At 43.2% G+C, this 26,637-nt stretch overlaps 1 protein-coding gene across 1 annotated transcript; it reads right to left on the minus strand.

The window, feature by feature from the left end:
* Nucleotides 1-327: 327 nt before the first annotated feature.
* On the minus strand, nucleotides 328-13,971 carry LOC311137285 (NACHT, LRR and PYD domains-containing protein 12-like). Its single transcript, XM_084171708.1, has 15 exons — nucleotides 13,705-13,971; nucleotides 13,503-13,574; nucleotides 12,774-13,033; nucleotides 12,559-12,657; nucleotides 8,668-8,781; nucleotides 8,389-8,487; nucleotides 6,566-6,676; nucleotides 4,483-6,276; nucleotides 4,212-4,385; nucleotides 3,919-4,092; nucleotides 3,296-3,469; nucleotides 2,845-3,018; nucleotides 2,516-2,689; nucleotides 2,185-2,358; nucleotides 328-1,973 (listed from the first exon to the last, which is right to left on the minus strand). Exons 3-15 carry the CDS (start codon nucleotides 12,950-12,952, stop codon nucleotides 1,793-1,795), a joined length of 3,621 nt encoding a protein of 1,206 aa, XP_084027834.1. The 5' UTR covers nucleotides 12,953-13,033; nucleotides 13,503-13,574; nucleotides 13,705-13,971; the 3' UTR covers nucleotides 328-1,792.
* Between the last annotated feature and the right edge of the window lie 12,666 nt (nucleotides 13,972-26,637).

Genomic DNA, 26,637 nt, shown 5'->3' on the forward strand with positions numbered 1-26,637 from the left:
GCCACGTCCTCAAGCGATGAGCGTGTTAAACGAAAGCACTTTCCCGATTCACAAAATCGGCAACACTTATCAGGCAGTGAGCGATGAATTGTCAAACACATAATTTATAGGTATTACGTATTTATTTTCATGACACAAACTTGAATTAGTTATTTTTTAAACTGCACCACACAACCAAGTTTAATAGTAAGTCCTGCATGAGTGCATCCCCCCTCAAACTGCATGCCCATCTCATCATCAATCATTGACATTTTGACTGAGTGGGGATATTCAGAAATGAAAGAATCCCATTTCAGAGGTTACCATAATAAAAAAGCACAACACATCTAGGAAGCTTCATATTTATTTCAACACCATAAACAAGACACAAATATAAATGTAAAACATGCGACCAGTGTATTGGTCGCATACACAGATCTGCAGATGTTATCGCAGGTGCAGCGAAATGCTTGTGTTTCTAGCTCCAACAGTGCAGTAATACCTAGCAATACAGAACAATACACATATAATCCAAAAAGTAAAAATAAAGAAATATCAGAACGAGCAATTTCAGAGTCCGGAATATACACTGAGTGTACAAAACATTAAGGACACCTGCTCTTTCCATGACAGACTGACCAGGTGAATCCAGGTGAAAGCTATGATTCCTTATTGATGTCACTTGTTAAATCCACTTCAATCAGTGTAGATGAAGGGGAGGAGCCAGGTTAAAGAAGGATTGTGTCTGTGTATAAGTGCCATTCAGAGGGTGAATGGGCAAGACAAAAGATTGAAGTGCATTTCAACAGGGTAGGGTAGTATGTGCCAGATGCACCGGTTTGTGTCAAGAACTGCAGCGCTGCTGTGTTTTTCACGCTCAACAGCTTCCCATGTGTATCAAGAATGGTCCACCACCCAACTTGACACAACTGTTGGAAGCATTGGAGTCAACATGGGCCAGCATCCCTGTGAACACCTTCGACACCTTGTAGTCCATGCCCCAACGAATTGAGGCTGTTCTGGAGGGCAAAAGGCTGGGGTGCAACTCAATAGTAGGAAGGTGTTCTTAATGTTTTGTACACCCTCATATACAGTACCAGTCAAAAGTTGACACACATTTACATTTACATCATTTAGCAGACGCTCTTATCCTACTCATTCAAGGGTTTTTCTTTATATACATTGTAGAATAATAGTGAAGACATCAAAACTATGAAAAAACACATATGGAATCATGTAGTAACCAAAAAAGTGTTAAACAAATAAAAATATATTTTCAAATAGCCACCCTTTGCCTTGATGACAGCTTTGCACACGCTTGGCATTCCCTCAACCAGCTTCATGAGGTAGTCACCTGGAATGCATTTCAATTAACAGGTGTGCCTTGTTAAAAGTTAATTTGTGGAATTTATTTCCTTCTTAATGCGTTTGAGCCAATCAGTTGCGTTGTGACAAGGTAGGGGGTATACAGAAGATAGCCCTATTTGGTAAAATACCAAGTCCATATTATGGCAAGAACAGCTCAAATAAGCAAAGAGAAATGACAGTCCATCATTACTTTAAGACATGAAGGTCAGTCAATCCGCTGTCTCTGAATTATTAGATAACAACCCAGCATTTCACATGGATGCAACAAAAGTCCTTGTTTCTTGTTATAACAATGTTTATGTGTGACATTTCCCCATACATGCAGTGAAAATGTCTGCAGACAGAAACATTTTCTACACAGCAAACTCTTCTTGAAATGTATGAAAATGCATTAAAAGGTGGAAATGTATTAGTTTTATCACACAAAAATATTGTACAGAGTGCATTATACATTAAGTTTCTCCAGTTTACAGAGTGGATCCTCCAAGACATCAGAGAGCAGCTTCGCTCCTGAGTCTCCTGGTTTATTCATTAGTAGATCTAGCTCTCTCAGGTGTGAGGGGTTTGACCTCAGAGCTGAAGCCAAATAGGCACAGCCTTCCTCTGTGACCCAACAACATGACAGCCTGCAGAGAGAGAAACACCTGTAATTCTGTCAGTTCTGGACACACTAAAAAACTAGTTCTGATTGCTTTCCTCAACAGCACATTATTTGCCTGATGGGTGGCAACAACTTATAAAAGGTCAAAAGATGCTATTTCGGATCACTACATTTAGTTTATAATTTGTTTTCATGCTTCCATGCAACTTCATGGTCTCCAAGAAAGATGGCCTTACCCCAGTGTTTCCACTTTACAGTGTGCATTCCCCAGTCCAGCAGAGAGCAGCTTCACTCCTGAATCCTGCAGGTTATTGTGACTCAGGTGCAGCTCTCTCAGACTAGAGGAGTTTGAGCTGAGAGCTGAGGCCAGAGACCCACAGCATTTCTCAGTGAGGTTACAGCATTTCAGCCTGGGAATAGATATGAAGGTAAAATGTACAGATACTGATTGTGACTGTGAAATGTTAATGTCCATCAGCAAGCTGCGTGCATGCTGCCTGCAAGCCTCCAGGTGGATCAGTTATAGCGCCCCTATTATGACATTATGGAATGTGCTGTATTACTTACGAAAGTCTTTCCAGTTTACAGAGTGGATCCTCCAGGACAGCAGAGAGCATCTTCACACCTGAGTCTCCTGGTTGGTTGTTGGTCAGGTCAAGCTCTCTCAGATGTGAGGGGTTTGACCTCAGAGCTGAAGCCAGAGAAGCACAGCTCTCCTCTGTGACTCCACAGCCTAACAACCTGAAGACAGAGTGGTTCATTTGTATGATATGCAGTTTCATAGCACATGATGACATTATTTATGTTCAAACCTATAACTACCCAATTTAGTTTTCCTTTATCCTTGTGAACATTGTTTATTTCATTAAAGAAAATGTATTTTAATGACACATCACCTCAGTGTTTCCAGTTTACAGAGTGGTTCCTTCAGTGCAGCAGAGAGATGGTTCATTCCTGAGTCTCTTAACTTATTTCCACCTAGGTCAAGCTCTCTCAGGTGTGAGGGGTTTGTCATCAGAGCTGAAGCCAGATAAGAACATCCTTCCTCTGTGGTTTTAGAGTTATACAGCCTGCAGAGGGAAGCAGCATAATTTAATGTCCTACTGTCATAGGCATTGCAGTACACTTCATTACTCATTGAGAAGTAACTTCAAGTTGATGAATTAATTTAGACTGATAGTTTATAAGAGCAACTGGAGAACAGTACTGCCACATTCTCCCTTGGCTTTCTGACCTCAGAATTAAATGCCCATGCCCAGATATCCTCAACAAAATCAGATCACAAATCACATAGCTTGACCTAAATCCTGAAATTACAGAACATTCTTGAGTTGTTCTAGTACTCACTTCAGTTTTTGCAATTTACACTGTGGATTCTCCAGTACAGCAGAGAGCAGCTTCACTCCTGAGTCTCCTGGTTGGTTGCTGGTCAGGTCCAGTTCTCTCAGATGTGAGGGGTTTGACCTCAGAGCTGAAGCCAGAGAAGCACAACCCTCCTCTGTGACTCCACAGCCAGAAAGGCTACAGATGGAAAGAGAATCACATTTACATTTTAGTCATATAGCAGACGCTCTTATCCAGAGCGACTTAGAGTTAGTTAATAACTATCCTCATGTAAACAGCTATTTGAGATCCAAGTATTGCTTAGTGAATGACAGATGAATGACCCAATCTTCTTTAGAAGAAGACAGCCAACTTAATTTGATCACCCTGTTACAGGAGAACTTTCCTGCAATGCAGGAAATGTAAAACATGTAGTGTATTTGAGGTTTTAAAAGACTTCTGAAGTTTGTAATTTGAACTTTGACATTTCAGACCTGATTTTCCCGTAAGAAAAATGTATCAACCCCTACAAACATGTCCATTAATTATAATCCACATACTAATTCAGATTTCCTGTTGCTGCAGGATTCTTTTCTTGCTCTAGCAAACTGGCTCAAATTAAGATCCGAAATCTGTATGAAACTAACCTTAGTATGTCCAGTTTACAGTGTGGATCCTCCAGTACAGTAGAAAGCATCTTTAGCCCAGAGTCTCCAAAGATATTCCTGCTCAGATCCAGCTCTCTCAGGTGGGAGGAGTTTGACCTCAGAGCTGAAGCCAGAAAAGCACAGCCAACCTTTGTGGTACCACAGCTCTTCAGCCTGCAATGGGAGAAATACTCAACTCTATATGCAACTGGACATTTTAAAGAGTTTAATCAATTCACATTTCCAAAAACAAAAGTAATTATATATTTCCACTCTTAGAGAGATGCCCTTACCTCAGTGTCTTCAATTTACAGCCTGGATTCTTCAGTCCAGCAGAGAGCAGCTTCACTCCTGAATCCTGCAGTTTATTGTCACTCAGGTCCAGCTCTCTCAGTGAAGAAGAGTTCGAACTGAGAGCTGAAGCCAAAGACTTACAGCATCTTTCAGTCAAGTTACAATCTTTCAGGCTGGAAGAAAGAATAAAACAACACATTTGGTCCACAAACAGGGTAAAGACTATAAAGACCATGAAGAAATTATGGAAATGTGTCCATAAATACTCACATTGCTGTTCTGGTGGCTTTGACCACTGGTAGCAGCATAAGAAGACCCTCCTCTGATCGCAAATACTTTCTCAGTTCGAATACATCCTGCTTCTCCACTGAAGTCAGCAAAACAAAGACCAGAGCGGACCACTGTGCAGGTGACAGTTCAGCGTCTGAGAGACTTCCTGAGCTCAGGTAGCTTTGGATCTCCTCCACTAGAGAAATGTCATTCAGTTCACTCAGACAGTGGAACAGGTTGATGCACCTCTCTAGAGAGGGATTCTTCCTGATCTTCATCTTTATGTACTTGGCTGTTTCCTCACTGGTGTGCGACTTGCTTCCTGTCTGTGACAGTAAGCCTTGTAAGAGAGTTTGATTGGACTTGAGTGAGAGACCCAGAAGGAAGCGGAGGAACAGGTCCAGGTGTCCATTCAAACTTTGTAAGGCCTTGTCCACTGCACTTTTGTGTAGAAACAATACAGGTGTTTCTCCTGACATTGTCTTAATATTTACACCTTGAGAGAGAAGATTTACATTGCTGTTTTCGAATGTGAGAAACACATACAGAGCAGCTAAAAACTCCTGAATGCTTAGATGTACAAAGCAGTACACCTTCTTCTGGCATAGCCCTTTCTCCTCTCTAAAGATCTGTGTGCACACTCCTGAGTACACTGATGCTTCTGTGACATCAATGTCACATTCCCTTAGGTCTTCCTCGTAGAAGATCAGATTACCTTTTTCCAACTGTTGATAAGCCAGTTTCCCCAGTTTCATAATCATTTCTGTATTCCAGTGGTTATCAATGTAATCTTCTCCAAGATACTTTCTACTACTCTGTTTGGTCTGAAAGATCAGGAAGTGTATGCACATTTGAGTCAGAGTCTTGGGGATCTCTCCACTCTCTGCTTCATCCAACATTCTCTCTAGAACAGTGGCTGAAACCCAACAGAACACTGGTATGTGGCACATGATGTAGAGACTCATTGAGGATTTCATGTGTGAGATGATTCTGTTGGCCAGGTTTTCATCACTGAATCTCTTCCTGAAGTACTCCTCCTTCTGTGGGTCATTGAACCCTCGTAACTCTGTCACCTGGTCAACACACTCAGGAGGGATCTGATTAGCTGCTGCAGGTCGGGAGGTTGTCCAGAGAAGCGCAGAGGGTAACAGATTCCCTTTAATAAGATTTGTCAGCAGCACATCGACTGAGGTTGACTCTGAGACATCAGAACAGGTCTTATTGTTCTGGAAGTCAAGAGGGAGTCGACACTCATCCAGACCATCAAATACAAACAGGACTTTGCACTCATCATAGTTAATCATTTTGGATTCTTTAATTTCCATGAAAAAGGAATCTAAAAGTTCCATCAAACTGCATCTCTTCGCCCTCATCAAATTCAGCTCACGAAAAGGAAGTGGAAATATGAACTGAATATCCTTATTAGCTTTTCCTTCGGCCCAGTCCAGAATAAACTTCTGCACAGAAACGGTCTTTCCAATGCCAGCGACTCCCTTTGTCAATGCAGCTTTTATATGCCTGTCTTGTCCAGGTAAGGGTTTAAAGATGTCATTACATTTGATTGGTGTATCTTGTGTTGCCGGTCTCCTGGATGCTGTCTCAATCTGTCTTATCTCATGTTCATTATTGACCTTGCCACTTCCACCTTCTGTGATGAAGATCTCTGTGTATATATCATTGAGAAGTGTAGGGTTTCCGTGCTGTGCTAGTCCCTCAAAAACACACTGAAATCTCTTCTTCAGAGTTGATTTGAGCTTCTCTTGGATTTCTGCCTCAGCACTGACATTTTGGTGCCTGGGAAAATTACATACAATGTTTAAAATTTCTACAGGTATCAAGACCTGAGACAACATGGTCTCCAAGTAATAGGAAGCTGTACAAAAAGTACACATTTTCTGATCTACGGGAAAGACATTCTCTCCTTCATCTGGATGGTCCTTTATATGGTCCCGCTCCATGGACACAGTGCTGGAAGGACACTGGCAAAATAAACTTTTCTATCTTTACAAAGAACAAGAAGTCATGGGTGTGAGTTTATGACTTTTGTTTTAAAGAAACCATGAACTCTAAATACTGTAATAACCTTTTATTTGACAGTGGTTCATCACTGAACCTCATCGGCAGGTCCATAGGCTGGTCACTCTTCATGGACACACAGCTGGGAAAAGGAGACACTGGTCTTTCCTGATGGACCCTGACAAACACAAATTGGTCAGTTATGTTGAGTCTAAATGAGGAGGTGTGTTATCATAATATTATTGAAGTATTACATACAGTGGGGAAAAAAAGTATTTAGTCAGCCACCAATTGTGCAAGTTCTCCCACTTAAAAAGATGAGAGAGGCCTGTAATTTTCATCATAGGTACACGGCAACTATGACAGACAAAATGAGGAAAAAGAATCCAGAAAATCACATTGTAGGATTTTTTATGAATTTATTTGCAAATTATGGTGGAAAATAAGTATTTGGTCACCTACAAACAAGCAAGATTTCTGGCTCTCACAGACCTGTAACTTCTTCTTTAAGAGGCTCCTCTGTCCTCCACTCGTTACCTGTATTAATGGCACCTGTTTGAACTTGTTATCAGTATAAAAGACACCTGTCCACAACCTCAAACACTCCAAACTCCACTATGGCCAAGACCAAAGAGCTGTCAAAGGACACCAGAAACAAAATTGTAGACCTGCACCAGGCTGGGAAGACTGAATCTGCAATAGGTAAGCAGCTTGGTTTGAAGAAATCAACTGTGGGAGCAATTATTAGGAAATGGAAGACATACAAGACCACTGATAATCTCCCTCGATCTGGGGCTCCACGCAAGATCTCACTCCGTGGGGTCAAAATGATCACAAGAACGGTGAGCAAAAATCTCAGTACCACACGGGGGGACCTAGTGAATGACCTGCAGAGAGCTGGGACCAAAGTAACAAAGCTTACCATCAGTAACACACTACGCCGCCAGGGACTCAAATCCTGCAGTGCCAGACGTGTCCCCCTGCTTAAGCCAGTACATGTCCAGGCCCGTCTGAAGTTTGCTAGAGTGCATTTGGATGATCCAGAAGAGGATTGGGAGAATGTCATATGGTCAGATGAAACCAAAATATAAGTTTTTGGTAAAAACTCAACTCGTCGTGTTTGGAGGACAAAGAATGCTGAGTTGCATCCAAAGAACACCATACCTACTGTGAAGCATGGGGGTGGAAACATCATGCTTTGGGGCTGTTTTTCTGCAAAGGGACCAGGATGACTGATCCGTGTAAAGGAAAGAATGAATGGGGCCATGTATCGTGAGATTTTGAGTGAAAACCTCCTTCCATCAGCAAGGGCATTGAAGATGAAACGTGGCTGGGTCTTTCAGCATGACAATGATCCCAAACACACCGCCCGGGCAACGAAGGAGTGGCTTCGTAAGAAGCATTTCAAGGTCCTGGAGTGGCCTAGCCAGTCTCCAGATCTCAACCCCATAGAAAATCTTTGGAGGGAGTTGAAAGTCTGTGTTGCCCAGCGACAGCCCCAAAACATCACTGCTCTAGAGGAGATCTGCATGGAGGAATGGGCCAAAATACCAGCAACAGTGTGTGAAAACCTAGTGAACACTTACAGAAAACATTTGACCTGTGTCATTGCCAACAAAGGGTATATAACAAAGTATTGAGAAACTTTTGTTATTGACCAAATACTTATTTTCCACCATTATTCATAAAAAATCCAACAATGTGATTTTCTGGATTTTTTTCCTCATTTTGTCTGTCATAGTTGCCGTGTACCTATGATGAAAATTACAGGCCTCTCTCATCTTTTTAAGTAGAGAACTTGCACAATTGGTGGCTGACTAAATACTTTTTTTCCCCACTGGATCTGTTGTTTGGATTAGGTAGGCCTGTGAGTAAACTAAGTCATATTACCCCTGTTCACTGGAAAAGTTGATTGGTGGTCCCATAGACCAGTCACTTTTCATAGACTCACAGCTGGGTACAGGAGACACTGGTCTCTCCTGATGGACCCTGACAAACACAAATAGGTCAGTTAGGTTTAGTCTGACTGAGGAGGTGTTAAATCGTGTTATCATAACTAACTATATCCATACTATGACCAATAAGCATACTACATACTAAATGTACATCCCAAATAGTATGGGTAGTGTGGTTAGTATGAGTATTTGAACACAGCTTATGTCTTATTACCCCTGTTCACTGGACAATGGTTCTTTTCTGAAGTTATATGGAGGATCCATTGACATCTCACTCTTCATTGACACACAGCTGGTTACAGGAGACGCTGGTCTCTCCTGATGGACCCTGACAAAAACCAAGGAGATTATTTTGAGTCTGACTGGGGAAGAAATTGTTGTTGAGGGTGCTCAGATATCTGTATCAGGATTATGTAGGTGTGTGGTAAAACTAAAGCTGTGTTCGAATAAAGCATCTTACGACTTCATTAACAATGTCTATTGACAACGCACAACTACTATACCACTTAGCTAAGCATGACGTGAATAATCAAGTCAATACACGTTGGGTAGCTGGTATATAGTTAATGTACTGGCAAGTTCGATGTATTAGTAGCCAACTAACTTAGGTAGCTCGCTAACATACCAGTACATACAGGTTCCCTTGAAATCAGAATCCACCACTATTTACATTTAAGTCATTTAGCAGACGCTCTTATCCAGAGCGACTTACAGTTAGTGGGTGCATACATTTTCATACTGGCCACCCGTGGAAAACGAACCCTGGCATTGCAAGCGTCATGCTCTACCAACTGAGCTACACAGGACTCATACACTATCTCTCTGAGAAATACATGTTTGTGTGATGTTAGCTACAGTACCTTGCAAAAAATATTCATCCCCCTTGGCGTTTTTCCTATTTTGTTGCATTACAACCTGTAATTTAAATGGATTTTTATTTGGAATTCATGTAATGGACATACACAAAATAGTCCAAATTGGTGAAGTGAAATGAAAAAAATAACTTGTTTCAAAAAATTATACAAAATAAATCACGGAAAAATTGGTGCGTGCATATGTATTCACCCCCTTTGCTATGAAGTCCCTAAATAAGATCTGGTGCAACCAATTACCTTCAGAAGTCACATAATTAGTTAAATAAAGTCCACCTGTGTGCAATCTAAGTGTCACATGATCTGTCACATGATCTCAGTATATATACACCTGTTCTGAAAGGCCCCAGAGGCTGCAACACCACTAAGCAAGGGACACCACCAAGCAAGCGGCACCATGAAGACCAAGGAGCTCTCCAAACAGGTCAGGGACAAAGTTGTGGAGAAGTACAGATCAGGGTTGGGTTATGAAAAAATATCAGAAACGTTTAACATCCCACGGACCACCATTAAATCCATTATTAAAAAAAGGAAAGAATATGTCACCACAACAAACCTGCCAAGAGAGGGCCGCCCACCAAAACTCACGGACAAGGCAAGGAGGGCATTAATCAGAGGCAACAAAGAGACCAAAGATAACTCTGAAGGAGCTGCAAAGCGGAGATTGGAGTATCTGTCCATAGGACCACATTAACATTTACATTACATTTTAGTCATTTAGCAGACGCTCTTATCCAGAGCGACTTACAGTAAGTGAATACATATATATATATATATATAAAAAAAAAAAATTATACTAGCCCCCCGTGGGAATCGAACCCACAACCCTGACGTTGCAAACGCCATGCTCTATCAACTGAGCTACATCCCTGCCGGCCATTCCCTCCCCTACCCTGGACGACGCTGGGCCAATTGTGCGCCGCCCATGAGTCTCCCGGTCACAGCCGGCTGCGACAGAGCCTGGATTCGAACCAGGATCTCTAGTGGCACAGTTAGCACTGCGATGCGGCGCCTTAGACTACACTCCACAGAGCTGGGCTTTACAGAAGAGTGGCCAGAAAAAAGCCTTTACTTTCGCAAGCCACTGTACAAGCAACTGCTGTAATGATATGCTATGCGGTTCGTAAGGCTAGCGTAGCTAACAAATTGTCAGCCAACATAACATGTAACGTAACTTATTTGAAAAGTCATGACTTTATTAAATTGCTCAACATTTTCTTAACATTTGTCATAATTTTTTAAAGCGATGAATTTGTATCCAGTATCGTTGGATTTTGGCTGCATATTTTCCGACATTTTCTTCAAATCTGAAAATGATGTGAAGTCATGCCCATTTTTTGAAGAATTGCATTATGGGCAATAAAAGCACGGAAATAGTGTCCACTCCTTGTGTACTTCGTATTTTGGTGAATGTAATACGACATCCGGGATCATTTGGCATACTAACTATATCCATACTATGACCAATAAGCATACTACATACTAAATGTACATCCCAAATAGTATGGGTAGTTGGGTTAGTATGAGTATTTGAACACAGCTTATGTCTTATTACCCCTGTTCACTGGACAATGGTTCTTTACTGAAGTTATATGGAGGATCCATTGACATGTCACTCTTCATGGACACACAGCTGGGTACAGGAGACACTGGTCTCTCTTGTTTTTTATCTGACTCAGGAAGAAATAGTAATTAATGTTGTTGAGGAGTAATTATTATGTACAGTGCATTCGGAAAGTAGTCAGACTCCTTGACTTTTTCCACATTTTGTTACGTTACAGCCTTATTCTAAAATTGATTAAATAAAATGTTTTCCTCATCAATCTACACACAATACCCCATAATGACAAAGCGAAAACAGTTTTGTAGAAATGTTTGCCAATTTATAAAAGATAAAAAACAGAAATACCTTATTTACGTAAGTATTCAGACCCTTTGCCATAAGACTCGCAATTGAGCTCAGGTCATCCTGTTTCCATTGATCATCCTTGAGATTTTTCTACAATTTGATTGGAGTCCACCTGTGGTAAATTATATTGATTGGACATGATTTGGACAGGCAGATACCTGTCTATATAAGGTCCCACAGTTGACAGTGCATGTCAGAGCAAAAACCAAGCCATGAGGTCAACGGAATTGTCCGTAGAACACTGTGGCCTCCATCATTCTTAAATGGAAGAAGTTTGGAAAAACCAAGACAATTCCTAGAGCTGACAGCCTGGCCGAACTGAGCAATCGGGGGAGAAGGGCCTTGGTCAGGGAGGTGACCAAGAACCCGATGGTCACTCTGACAGAGCTCCAGAGTTCCTCTGTGGAGATGGGAGAACCTTCCAGAAGGACAACCATCTCTGCAGCACTCCATCAATCAGGCCAAGTGGCCAGACGGAAGCCACTCCTCAGTAAAAGGCACATGACAGCCTGCTTGGAGTTTGCCAAAAGGCACCTAAAAAACTCTCAGACAATGAGAAACAAGATTCTCTGGTCTGATGAAACCAAGATGTAACTATTTGGCCTGAATGGCAAGCGTCACGTCTGGAGGAAACCTGGCACCATCCCTACGGTGAAGCATGGTGGTGGCAGGATCGAGGGAAAGCTGAACGGAGCAAAGTAGAGAGAGATCCTTGATGAAAACCTGCTCCAGAGCGCTCAGGACCGCAGACAGGGGTGAAGGTTCACCTTCCAACAGGACAACGACTCTAAGCACAGAGCCAAGACAATGCAGGAGTGGCTTCGGGACAAGTCTCTGAATGTCCTTGAGTGGCCCAGCCAGAGCCCGGACTTGAACCCGATTTAACATTTCTGGAGAGACCTGAAAATAGCTGTGCAGCGACGCTCCCCATCCAACCTGACAGAGCTTGAGAGGATCTGCAGAGAAGAATGGGAGAAACTTCCCAAATACAGCTGTGCCAAGCTTGTAGCATCATACCCAAAAAGACTCAAGGCTGTAATCGCTGCCAAAGGTGCTTCAACAAAGTACTAAGTAAAGGGTCTCAATACTTATGTAAATGTCCTATTTCAGTGTTTTTTTATTTATACATTTGCAAAAATGTTTAAACCTGTTTTTGCTTAGTCATTATGGGGTATTGTGTGTAGATTGATGAGGAGAAAAACACTATTTAATCAATTTTAGAAATAAAGCTGTAACGTAACAAAATGTGGAAAAAGTCAAGGACTGAATACTTTCCGAATGCACTGTATGTATGTGGTATGTGTGTGGTTAAAAGTCTTATTACCCCTGTTCACTGGAAAAGTTGATTGGTGGTCCCATAGACCGGTCACTCTTCATAGACACACAGCTGGGTACAGGAGACACTGGTCTCTGCTGATGGACCCTGACAAAAACCAAGGAGATTATTTTTAGTCCGACTGGGGAAGAAATTGTTGTTTAGGGTGCTCAGATATCTGTATCAGGATTATGTAGGTGTGTGGTAAAACAAAGTCATATTACCCCTGTTCACTGGACAATGGTTCTTTACTGAAGTGAAATGGAGGATCCATTGACATGTCACTCTTCATGGACACACAGCTGGGTACAGGAGACACTGATCTCTCCTGCTCCTCTTTCTCACCTGAGACAATATTTTTCGAAAAAGTGTCCCCCTCCTCTCTCTCTGCAGAGAGATTCATTTTAGAGGTTGTAACTCACTTCTCAGGAGGACAAATACTATTGTCCTCTGACCTAGATTAGCCCTGTGAACACACACCCGCCTACACCCATACAGAGAGAGAGAGACAGAGAGAGAATTAGAGAGTGTGTATCAATCATACACAATGCAGTCAAATAGCTACACACACTACCCAATTCAAGTGGCTGATTTCTGTAACATTTGTTGGCAATCCAGGAAGTGCATCACTGCGACAGTTTATGCATTTGCTAGCTATTGTTAGCAACTTTGCTAGCATGTATACCTAGCTGGCACATTTACAAGCCATAGCAGTGACAAAGATTAGTATAATTTAAATGAATGAGGTGGTCCTTTCTGCAAATAGTGTATTTTTTAAGGAACTTAGCTGGCTAGATAACACAGTTCGCAAACAGGACCAATAGTTGAATAGACATTAAGTATGCTACTCCTTTAGTCTCCCCTTTTCCCCATCTCTGCTCTACTCTTCTCTTTTCTTTCAATAACTTTCTATTTCCTTGTAGCAAGAAACTAAAACAGTCTGTAATGCTTACCATGTTTTCTTCTCTCTAAGATGGGTTCCTCGGTTTGAGAATGTCTCTGTAGACTGTAGCTTCTTTGTTTGGCTGCTCAAAGGAGAGAAGAGAATAATGAAGGGAGGGAAGCCAGGGCAGGAACAGTATTTCAATTCCGCCTTAAGGAAATTTGATAGCTAGATTAGCTACATTTGCTTGGTAAATTGTTGCTATGCCTCACCCCTCTCTCTGTGATCTAAATGCGCAACACCAAAGTTGTCCGAAGTGATTTAATAACAAACCAGGAAGAGATTTACGCCAGCTGTCTGCATGTGAAACCTTGTGAAACAGCCTGTTTTAAAACCTGGAATAAAATGGATTAAAGGTGGATTAACAAATGACTCAGTGTGGAGTACAAACAAACAAAGCCTCCACTGTGATCCAACAGTTGTACATCTGATGAGAAAGGAAATATCTTTGCTGATACATTTAGATACTTTACGCCTACAGGAAATGGTAGTCTATTCTATTGTCAACATTACCATCAGATAATGCTTTGTATGTACAGTTCCCTGTAACAGTGTTTCTCTCCATCAGAGAGCACTGTTGTTTAGTGAATGGTGAGGTATGTTACCCTGCTCATCCTGGTCTGCCAAATCCTACTGACAATATACATTTTTACTTCTGCTACGTTTCTCTTTTTCAATATACCTTTTTACTTATCTCTATGGTTCTCTTTTTATATTGATCTCTCTCTCTCTCTCTCTCTCTCTCTCTCTCTCTCTCTCTCTCTCTCTCTCTCTCTCTCTCTCTCTCTCTCTCTCTCTCTCTCTCTCTCTCTCTCCTGCTCTTTTTCGACCTCTCTCTTATGGATGATTTTCTAGTACATATGTTGTAGAATGAAACACCTATATGCCTTAAATGCTTATGGATTGGAGTAAAGGGGGGGGGGGGGGAGGGGTAGAAGGATTACTTTATCCTATCCCAGGTATTCCTTAAAGAGGTGGGGTTTCAAATGTCTCCGGAAGGTGGTGAGTGACTCCGCTGTCCTGGCGTCGTGAGGGAGCTTGTTCCACCATTGGGGTGCCAGAGCAGCGAACAGTTTTGACTGGGCTGAGCGGGAACTATGCTTCCGCAGAGGTAGGGGAGCCAGCAGGCCAGAGGTGGATGAACGCAGTGCCCTCGTTTGGGTGTAGGGACTGATCAGAGCCTGAAGGTACGGAGGTGCCGTTCCCCTCACAGCTCCGTAGGCAAGCACCATGGTCTTGTAGCAGATGCGAGCTTCAACTGGAAGCCAGTGGAGTGTGCGGAGGAGCGGGGTGACGTGAGAGAACTTGGGAAGGTTGAACACCAGACGGGCTGCGGCATTCTGGATGAGTTGTAGGGGTTTAATGGCACAGGCAGGGAGCCCAGCCAACAGCGAGTTGCAGTAATCCAGACGGGAGATCACAAGTGCCTGGATTAGGACCTGTGCCGCTTCCTGTGTAAGGCAGGGTCGTACTCTCCGAGTAAACAGAATGAACATGATTGATACTTTGTACTCCAGATGCATGCCTGGATAGTGAATATAGTCAATACAGAGTGTGATTGTTCTTTAACGTAGGTATGTATATTATTTTTTGAGAGCGTGTCCGAGTCACGCCACCAATATAAATGAGATAAGAGACAGAGGCCCCATTTAGAGAAACGCACGTAACCTTCGCGAGTAAACAACATGTGACACCGAAGGATGTTAATCATGTACATATAATGGAGTAACTGTGTAGGTTGTATAAGCATGACTATGCATTTGTGTCTGTATAAAAGGAGAGCTCTGAATCAGGGAAAACAGATGTTCTGCAGATCATATCGGCTTTCGTTGCTTTGTGTAATAAAAGTATATTTTCATTCTACAAAAACTATGGAAGAACTTTTGATTTTTAACAAGTATAGTAATAATTATCCACGACACTCTCTGTCTATGTGCACCATCACCACAATGCTGGACCTCAGTGGGGTTGCCATGTCTACCAGAAAGGATGTTACCATAGCAATGGCTCATTTAGGTGGGATACCATCGGATACCATAGGTTGGAGAGAGGAGAGGGGGAGTCTCCCTTACCAATTCACTCCACCTCCCCTCCCCCTGCTGTTCCCAAAGACATATACATGTCATATAGGGTCTGGTGAGGATGGGGGTTTGAGGTTAGGGTTTCTAGGAAGGGTTTAGGGGTGTTAGAGGTCTCGGTATGCCCGAGGGGGCTGGGCAGGCAGGGATGTACCAGTGGTTAATTGCTCCATTAGCAGGAACAGGGTAAATCTGTGGTGGAGCCAACTGTATTACAGTGATATCAACACCTCCTGGCACATGCCTGGGGGCAGTGGGAGGGGCGATTGGCACCAGGTGTATGTGTGTCTAATTAAAGTTGGGTTGGTTGCATGATGGTTGTTTAATTGATCCAGTCTGCATTCCCACACAGATTTATTTCTCTCTTTCTCTCTCTCTCTCGCGCTCTTTCTTCGCACTCACGTGTGTGTGTGTTTAGCTGCTGTTTACTAGATTGTCTCTGAATATACAGCCTATGCATACCTCTGACACGCACATATTCCCCTGAGAGATCTCTCCACGCATTAAGCCTGTCACAAGATCATATATAAACACAATTGTACATTCTATAAATAAATACAAATCCTCTATGAACAATTTCATGAATTTATGTTTCAATAATGTTGATTTACAGTAGACCAGAATGCCTTATCAGTGATCTGTGCAGAAGAGAGTTGTCCAGGGCCGGCCATAGCCTTTTGGGGGCCCCCCCACCAAGCGGGCAAACATTTTTAGTGGCACCCCTCTTGGTGGCAGAGAGAAAAATTTAAGTTTGAAAGTTTATTTCCTGAAATTCTAAACATTTTGCCATTTCAAATGTTTTGTCATTTAGCAGACGCTCTTATCCAGAGCGACTTACAGTTAGTGAGTGCATACATTTTCATACTGGCCCCCCGTGGGAAATGAACCCACAACCCTGGAGTTGCAAGCGCCATGCTCTACTAACTGAGCTACACAGGGCCATGGGGTGTAGAGACATTTTTGCCATTTTAAAGCAAGTATTCTGCAGTTTTACACATTTTTCCATGGGACAGAGAGAACATTTAGCAATTGTATTACACATTTCATGCAAATCTACACATTTTGCCATGGGGCAGAGAGACATTTTAGCAGTTTTAAAGCTTATTTCCTGCAATTTTTCCATGGGGTGGAGATTCTTTTTTTCTTCCGTTTTAAAGCTAATTTCTTACAATTCCACACATTTTGCCATGACTTATGTCATGTTAAAGGGAAATTTCACCACTGCTCTATTTCACTCTATATGTCCATTAATATGTTATTAACATATAATATGTGTCATACATGCAAATACGAGCGTTTATGTAACTCACCGGGAGAAACGGGTCAGCAGCATTGCTTGGTTGTAAGCAAACGACAATATCCAGAATTCATAGCGATTTCAGGATGTGGAGGAACGCCCCGTGGAGGTGTGAGAAATATCAAAATGTTTGTGTTTGTAGCCAGCATTTTCAGCCAGAGGATTTCGAAATGGAACTGAAGTCTCAACTGATGGGGTTGCCATGTCGTCAAACATTGAAGGGTGATGCCATTCTATCAATTTTCCCCCTTCACTTCAAAGAGGGAACTATCCGATCAGCCATTATCAATCAGCTCAGCAGAAAATAAGTCAAGCTGAGGTAATGTAGCTAACGCTACCTAGCTAATTAGTTGGCTAGCGAACTACATTTGATATCTAAACCAAAATCTAGCTAGCTTTCATAATACGCTGGATAGACATTCCAAAACATATCAATGTAATTGGGCAGCTGCTATCTGGCGCTGTGATCTGTAACTTTGTAAGCTAACGTTAGCTACATGACTGTGTTCTATTTAGAGTCGGACCCCATCAACATCTGCAGAGGCTTCAACATCAAGCTCAGCACCAGGAACTAGTGTAAGTCACCTTCTAAAATCTACAAAATCTTTCCATGGCTCCATGATGAGCAAATAAATATACTGGAGTTGGGCATAAACGTGGTACTTTCAAGACAATTGTGAACAACAAAAAAAGGTAATATCATGATGTCAGTGATCTTCAGGTTGGAATGTCGGAGCTGTATAAAGAGGCCAGAGTTCCCTACTTAGAATTCCAAGTTGGATGACTATTCAAAACGTTTTTTCAGAGTTGGAGCTAGTGTTTTTCCGAGTTCCATTAGTTGTCTTGAACGTATTGAAGACAGAGATTTCAAAGTCCCGAGTTGTTTTGAGCGCAGCAATGGTCTGTGTCTTGTTGTCATAGTTGGTGTGTTTAGAAGTAGGCTACAACTTCTACTGTAGTTTTCTCTGTATTATGGAGGCTTAGTTGATTGTTCATGCAAGGCTTAAGTCTAAATTGGAGAAAAGGAGGTATTAACAAAAGGATTGGAAGGGTGTGGGAGACTGACTGGTGTCTGTTGGAGGTGGGTATTGTGTGTGAAGGTTAGTATGCTTGATCTATTGAGGGGATGGGTGGATATAGTACCTTGTTTGAGTGTGTATTGATGGGGGGAAAGTAGTAAAATGTTGGCTAATCACTGACTACTGTGTGACCTACAGAATAAGCCTGCTGCTGATGACCTTGACACCAGCTTTAGTATTGCAGAGCCTGTAGACCCCTTTCAGCCTGGAAAAAGCTCAAGCTCAACATCATCTGACTTTGAAACAAGCCAGGACAGCCAAATTTATTTATGAAAGGACAATACCCTCTTGAGAAAACAAAATCCCCAATACACCAACATCGATTACAGCCTCAAGTCTTCTTGGGTATGATCTTACAAGCTTGGTACACCTGTATTTGGGGAGTTTCTCCCATTATTCTCTGCAGATTCTCTCAAGCTCTGTCAGCTTGGATGGGGAGCGTCACTGCAGAGCTATTTTCAGGTCTCTCTAGAGATTTTTGATCGGGTTCAAGTCCAGGCTCTGGCTTGGCCACTCAAGGACATTCAGAGACTTATCCCGAAGCCACTCCTGCATTGTCTTGGCTGTGTGCTTAGGGTCGTTGTCCTGTTGGAAGGTGAACCTTCGCCCCAGTCTGAGGTCCTGAGCGCTCTGGAGCAGGTTTTCATCAAGGATCTCTCTGTATTTTGCTCCGTTCATCTTCCCACAATCCTGACTAGTCTCCCAGTCCCTGCCGCTGAAAAACATCCCCAAAGAATGATGCTGCCACCCCCATGCTTCACCGTAGGGATGATGTCAGGTTTCCTCCAGATGTGACGCTTGGCATTCAGGCCAAAGAGTACAATCTTGGTTTCATCAGATCCAAGAATCTGGTTTCTCATTTAAACTAATTTGTTGGCAAGTAAACATGTTTTGATAAAACAGTAGATTAGTCTGTCAATATAGCAAATAAGAAGACATGGCTTGTATTCAAGACAAAGTGTATTTGCACTGGAGACCGAGGTAAGTTTACACAGCAGTATGCAGGAACTGCTTCACCCATGACTGCATGGCCAGGCACGACTCCAACACCATCATTAAGTTTGCAGACGACACAACAGTGGTAGGCCTGATCACCGACAACGATGAGACAGCCTATAGGGAGGAGGTCAGAGACCCGGCCGTGTGGTGCCAGGACAACAACCTCTCCCTCAACGTGACCAAGACAAAGGAGATGATTGTGGACTACAGGACAAAAATGAGGACTGAGCACGCCCCCATTCTCATCGACGGGGCTGTAGTGGAACAGGTTGAGAGCTTCAAGTTCCTTGGTGTCCACATCACCAACGAACTATCATGGTCCAAACACACCAAGACAGTCGTGAAGAGGGCACGACAAAGCCTATTCCCCCTCAGGAGACTGAAAAGATTTGGCATGGGTCCTCAGATCCTCAAAAAATTATACAGCTGCACCATCGAGAGCATCCTGACTGGTTGCATCACCGCCTGGTATGGCAACTGCTTGGCCTCCGACCACAAGGCACTACAGAGGGTAGTGCGTACGGCCCAGTACATCACTGGGGCCAAGCTTCCTGCCATCCAGGACCTCTATACCAGGCGGTGTCAGAGGAAAGCCCTCAAAATTGTCAAAGACTCCAGCCACCCTAGTCATAGACTGTTCTCTCTGCTACCGCACGGCAAGTGGTACCGGAGTGCCAAGTCTAGGTCCAAAAGACTTCTCAACAGCTTCTACCCCCAAGCCATAAGACTCCTGAACAGCTAATCATGGCTACCCGGACTATTTGCACTGCCCCCCCACCCCATCCTTTTACGCTTCTGCTACTCTGTTAATTATTTATGCATAGTCACTTTAACTCTGCCCACATGTACATATTACTTCAACTACCTCAACTAGCCGGTGCCCCCGCACATTGACTCTGCACCGGTACCCCCCTGTATATATAGCCTCCCTACTGTTCTTTTATTTTACGTCTGCTCTTTTTTTCTCAACACTTTTTTTGTTGTTTTATTTTTACTTTTTTTGTTAAAAATAAATGCACTGTTGGTTAAGGGCTGTAAGTAAGCATTTCACTGTAATGTCTGCACCTGTTGTATTCGGCGCATGTGGCCAATAAAATTTGATTTGATTTGATTTGAACAGTTGTGGCAGTGTATGACATACAGTATATACAGTAGATGAAAAATATAGTATTAACGCTTATAATAAATACTACAGTTCCACAAAGGGAATACTTGCATATGGTGTGTTTGGGTGGTGCAGTGAGGTGTTCAGAGTCACTTTGATACAAGGGGAGTCTGTTGTTATGGGACCTTACACATCTCTTCTTGAGAGTCATCAACTTATTTGTATCCAAATGGTATTGTCTATGAGAGAAAGATGAAAACGCTATTACACATTCATGGGCAATTGTTGTGGCAATTGTTAACAAAGAGTTGCAGTTAGTTTCAGAGTGGGTGGCAAGGAATAAGTTAGTCCTAAATATTTATAAAACTAAAAGTATTGTATTTGGAAAATATCATTCACTAAACTCCAAACCTCAACTAAATCTTGTAATAAATAATGTGGAGATTGAACAAGTTGAGGTGACTGAACTGCTTGGAGTAACCCTGGATTGTAAACTGTCATGGTCAAAACATATTGATACAACAGTAGCTAAGATGGGGAGAAGTCTGTCCATAATAAAGCGTTACTCTACCTTCTTAACAGCACTATCAACAAGGCAGGTCCTACAGGCTCTAGTTTTATCGCACCTGGACTACTGTTTAGTCATATGGTCAGGTGCCAGATCGGCTGGCCCTTGGATGTACACAGAGATCAAACATTAATAATATAAATGTCAATCTCTCCTGGCTCAAAGTGGAGGAGAGATTGACTTCATCACTGGTTGTGTTTGTGAGAGGTGTTGACATGTTGAAAGCACCGCGCTGTCTGTTTGACCGACTGGCACACAGCTCAGACACCCATGCATACCCCACAAGACATGCCACCAGAGGTCTCTTCACAGTCCCCAAGTCCAGAACAGACTATGGGAGGTGCACAGTACTACATAGAGCCATGACTACATGGAACTCTATTCCACATCAGGTAACTGATGCAAGCAGTAGAATCAGATTAAAAAAACAGATAAAAATACACCTTATGGAACAAGGGGACTATGAAGCAACACAAACATAGGCACAGACACATGCATACACACACGATAACATACGCTCTATACACACATGTACACATGGATTTTGTGTTGCAGATATGTGGTAGTGGAGTAGGTGCCTGAGGGCACACACTTAGTGTGCTGTGAAATCTGTTATGAATGTATTGTAATGTTTTTTTAAATGTATAACTGCCTTAATTTTGCTGGACCCCAGCTAATGGGTATCCGTAATAAATACAAATACATTGTAATTGCGTAGCCTATCAGATATGTAATTACTGCATGTGATTTATGAAAACAATAATTATTTGAAATTATTTTATATTATATATATTATATAATTGTATTAGGCTGTAATATGATCATATATTACAGTGGGGGAAAAAAGTATTTAGTCAGCCACCAATTGTGCAAGTTCTCCCACTTAAAAAGATGGGAGAGGCTTGTAATTTTCATCATAGGTACACGTCAACTATGACAGACAAAATGAGAAAAAAAAATCCAGAAAATCACATTGTAGGATTTTTAATGAATTTCTTTGCAAATTATGGTGGAAAATAAGTATTTGGTCAATAACAAAAGTTTCTGAATACTTTGTTATATACCCTTTGTTGGCAATGACACAGGTCAAACGTTTTCTGTAAGTCTTCACAAGGTTTTCACACACTGTTGCTGGTATTTTGGCCCATTCCTCCATGCAGATCTCCTCTAGAGCAGTGATGTTTTGGGTCTGTCGCTGGGCAACACAGACTTTCAACTCCCTCCAAAGATTTTCTATGGGGTTGAGATCTGGAGACTGGCTAGGCCACTCCAGGACCTTGAAATGCTTCTTACGAAGCCACTCCTTCGTTGCCCGGGCGGTGTGTTTGGGATCATTGTCATGCTGAAAGACCCAGCCACGTTTCATCTTCAATGCCCTTGCTGATAGAAGGAGGTTTTCACTCAAAATCTCACGATACATGGCCTCATTCATTCTTTCCTTTACACGGATCAGTCGTCCTGGTCCCTTTGCAGAAAAACAGCCCCAAAGCATGATGTTTCCACCCCCATGCTTCACAGTAGGTATGGTGTTCTTTGGATGCAACTCAGCATTCTTTGTCCTCCAAACACGACGAGTTGAGTTTTTACCAAAAACTTATATTTTGGTTTCATCTGACCATATGACATTCTCCCAATCCTCTTCTGGATCATCCAAATGCACTCTAGCAAACTTCAGACGGGCCTGGACATGTACTGGCTTAAGCAGGGGGACACGTCTCGCACTGCAGGATTTGAGTCCCCGGCGGCGTAGTGTGTTACTGATGGTAGGCTTTGTTACTTTGGTCCCAGCTCTCTGCAGGTCATTCACTAGGTCCCCCCGTGTGGTTCTGGGATTTTATCTCACCGTTCTTGTGATCATTTTGACCCCACGGGGTGAGATCTTGCGTGGAGCCCCAGATCGAGGGAGATTATCAGTGGTCTTGTATGTCTTCCATTTCCTAATAATTGCTCCCACAGTTGATTTCTTCAAACCAAGCTGCTTACCTATTGCAGATTCAGTCTTCCCAGCCTGGTGCAGGTCTACAATTTTGTTTCTAGTGTCCTTTGACAGCTCTTTGGTCTTGGCCATAGTGGAGTTTGGAGTGTGACTGTTTGAGGTTGTGGACAGGTGTCTTTTATACTGATAACAAGTTCAAACGGGTGCCATTAATACAGGTAACGAGTGGAGGACAGAGGAGCCTCTTAAAGAAGAAGTTACAGGTCTGTGAGAGCCAGAAAACGTGCTTGTATGTAGGTGACCAAATACTTATTTTCCACCATAATTTGCAAATAAATTCATTAAACATCCTACAATGTGATTTTCTGGATTTTCTTTCCTCAATTTGTCTGTCATAGTTGACGTGTACCTATGATGAAAATTACAGGCCTCTCTCATCTTTTTAAGTGGGAGAACTTGCACAATTGGTGGCTGACTAAATACTTTTTTCCCCCACTGTATATTGGCCTGCATTATTATTAAAAATAATAATCCTATCATAACAATAATTCAGATTATGTTATTAGAATAAACTTCTGCTTGGGAAAAAGCTGAAAGTATCATAAGGACATGTAGGCCGTAGCCATTTTTAAGACTAGACAGAGAATACGTTTCACAAGCTAAATTCTTTGTTTCTGTTTTTAGTCATAAATATGGCTAGTGTAGGCCTATTTCTCAGAGGCACAGCAAAAGACATAGCAGATATACAGTGCCTGATTGTTAACACCGATGAACAATGTACCAAAGGGATTTTTCAGTTAACTGACCAGTAGGCCTAGTCAAGGTTTCTGTGGATGGACAAAATAAATACTTGTCAAATAATACGTTACTGTGGATGGACAGAATAAATACTTGTCAAATAATAAGTGTTATATTTCAAGCATGCAGCTGATGGTACAGATGATACAAGGTGTATGGGTTAGATATACTGTATATCCACAACTAAACAGAGAATGGCGCCGGAGGAGATGGCTGCAGTTTTACGGCCCCCTAACCAATTGTGCAATTATGTGTGTTTTTTCACGTTGTTTGTAATTTATTCTGTACATAATGTTTCTGCCCACGTCTCTTATGACCAAAAAGTGCTTCTGGATATCAGGACAGCGATTACTCACCTCGTATTGGACGAAGATTTTTTATTTAACGAGTCAGACGCGAAGGATATTCTACAGACACCCAACAAGGCCCAAATCCCTGTCATTCGCATGAGAAAGAGACAGAGATATTGTGGACGTAGGTCAGGGTGCCTTGTAAGGAACTGACGGCGAGATAGTAATCTGCCTCTTCCATCAGTCTTATTAGCCAACGTACAATAATTGGAAAACAAAATGGACGACCTAAGATCAAGGATATCCAACCAACGGGACATTAAAAACAAATATCTTATGTTTCACCTAGTGCTGCCGGGTTTACGCTACATTACATTTACATTTACGTCATTTAGCAGACGCTCTTATCCAGAGCGACTTACAAATTGGTGCATTCACCCTATAGCCAGTGGGATAACCACTTCACAATTTATTTTTTTATTTATTTATTTATTTGACAGGGTGTTGTCCAGGGTCACGCCAAGGCTCTTCGCACTCTGGGAGGAGGACACAACGGAGTTGTCAACCGTGATGGCGAGATCATTGAACGGGCAGTCCTTCCCCGGGAGGAAGAGCAGCTCCGTCTTGCCAAGGTTCAGCTTGAGGTGGTGATCCGTCATCCATACTGATATGTCTGCCAGACATGCAGAGATGCGATTCGCCACCTGGTTATCAGAAGGGGGAAAGGAGAAGATTAGTTGTGTATCGTCAGCGTAGCAATGATAGGAGAGGCCATGTGAGGATATGACAGAGCCAAGTGACTTGGTGTATAGGGAGAATAGGAGAGGGCCTAGAACTGAGCCCTGGGGGACACCAGTGGTGAGAGCACGTGGTGCGGAGACAGCTTCTCACCACGCCACTTGGTAGGAGCGACCGGTCAGGTAGGACGCAATCCAGGAGTGAGCCGCGCCGGAGATGCCCAGCTCGGAGAGGGTGGAGAGGAGGATCTGATGGTTCACAGTATCAAAGGCAGCAGACAGGTCTAGAAGGACAAGAGCAGAGGAGAGAGAGTTAGCTTTAGCAGTGCGGAGAGCCTCCGTGACACAGAGAAGAGCAGTCTCAGTTGAATGACCAGTCCTGAAACCTGACTGGTTTGGATCAAGAAGGTCATTCTGAGAGAGATAGCAAGAGAGTTGGCTAAAGACGGCACGCTCAATAGTTTTGGAAAGAAAAGAAAGAAGGGATACTGGTCTGTAGTTGTTGACATCAGTGGGATCGAGTGTTGGTTTTTTGAGAAGGGGTGCAACTCTCGCTCTCTTGAAGACGGAAGGGACATGGCCAGCGGTCAAGGATGAGTTGATCAGCGAGGTGAGGTAGGGGAGAAGGTCACCGGAGATGGTCTGGAGAAGAGAGGAGGGGATGGGGTCAAGCGGGCAGGTTGTTGGGCGGCCTGCAGTCACAAGTCGCAAGATTTTATCTGGAGAGAGAGGGGAGAAAGAAGTCAAAGCATAGGGTAGGGCAGTGTGAGCAGGACCAGCAGTGTCATTAGACTTAACAAACGAGGATCGGATGTCGTCAACCTTCTTTTCAAAGTGGTTGACGAAGTCATCCACAGAGAGGGAGGAGGGGGGGGGGGAGGGAGGAGGATTCAGCAGGGAGGAGAATGTGGCAAAGAGCTTCCTAGGGTTAGAGGCAGATGCTTGGAATTTAGAGTGGTAGAAAGTGGCCTTAGCAGCAGAAACAGATGAAGAAAATGTAGAGAGGAGGGAGTGAAAAGATGCCAGGTCGGCAGGGAGTTTAGTTTTCTTCCATTTCCGCTCCGCTGCCCGGAGCTCTGTTCTGTGAGCTCGCAATGAGTCATCAAGCCACGGAGCTGGAGGGGAGGACCGAGCCGGCCGGGAGGATAGGGGACACAGAGAGTCAAAGGATGCAGAAAGGGAGGAGAGGAGGGTTGAGGAGGCAGAATCAGGAGATTGGAGGGAGAAGGATTGAGCAGAGGGAAGATATGATAGGATGGAAGAGGAGAGAGTAGTGGGAGAGAGAGAGCGAAGGTTGCGGCGGCGCATTACCATCTGTGTAGGGGCAGAGTGAATAGTGTTGGAGGAGAGCGAGAGAGAAAAGGATACAAAGTAGTGGTCGGAGACATGGAGGGGAGTTGCAGTGAGATTAGTAGAAGAGCAGCATCTAGTAAAGATGAGGTCAAGCGTATTGCCTGCCTTGTGAGTAGGGGGGGACGGTGAGAGGGTGAGGTCAAAAGAGGAGAGGAGTGGAAAGAAGGAGGCAGAGAGAAATGAGTCAAATGTAGATGTAGGGAGGTTGAAATCCCCCAAAACTGTGAGGGGTGAGCCATCCTCAGGAAAGGAGGTTATCAAGGCGTCAAGCTCATTGATGAACTCTCCAAGGGAACCTGGAGGGCGATAGATGACAAGGATATTAAGCTTAAATGGGCTAGTGACTGTGACAGCATGGAATTCAAATGAGGAGATAGACAGATGGGTTAGGGGAAAAATTGAAAATGTCCACTTGGGAGATATGAGGATTCCTGTGCCACCACCCCGCTGACCAGATGCTCTCGGGGTATGCGAGAACACATGGTCAGACGAGGCGAGAGCAGTAGGAGTAGCAGTGTTTTCAGTGGTAATCCATGTTTCCGTCAGCGCCAAGAAGTCGAGGGATTGGAGGGTTGCATAGGCTGGGATGAAGTCTGCCTTGTTGGCAGCAGAACGGCAGTTCCAGAGGCTGCCTGAGACCTGGAACTCCAGGTGAGTGGTGCGTGCAGGGACCACCAGGTTAGAGAGGCAGCAGCCACGCGGTGTGAGGCGCTTGTGTAGCCTGTGCGGAGAGGAGAGAACAGGGATAGGCAGAGGCATAGTTGACAGGCTGCAGCAAATGGCTACAATAATGCAGAGGAGATCGGAATGAAATGAACTAAACATCTGGGAAAGGAGAGAGCGGGGCCTCCCTCACCACAACTCCCAAATATTACTCTCCCAACTTCCACCTCAGAAACTATAAT

This window comes from Coregonus lavaretus (assembly GCF_964263955.1).
Source record: "Coregonus lavaretus genome assembly, chromosome: 11".
Lineage (NCBI taxonomy): Eukaryota > Metazoa > Chordata > Actinopteri > Salmoniformes > Salmonidae > Coregonus > Coregonus lavaretus.

What these genes read in the sequence shown, in the direction of transcription:
- LOC311137285 (XM_084171708.1), bottom strand. Translation starts at nt 12,952, where the DNA reads ATGAATCTCTCTGCAGAGAGAGAGGAGGGGGACACTTTTTCGAAAAAT. An exon ending in TGTAAACTGGAAACACTGAG is followed by an intron (nt 2,690 to 2,844) that starts GTGATGTGTCAT and finishes CTCTGTCTTCAG; the next exon opens with GTTGTTAGGCTGTGGAGTCA. An exon ending in TGTAAACTGGAAAGACTTTC is followed by an intron (nt 2,359 to 2,515) that starts GTAAGTAATACA and finishes ATCTATTCCCAG; the next exon opens with GCTGAAATGCTGTAACCTCA.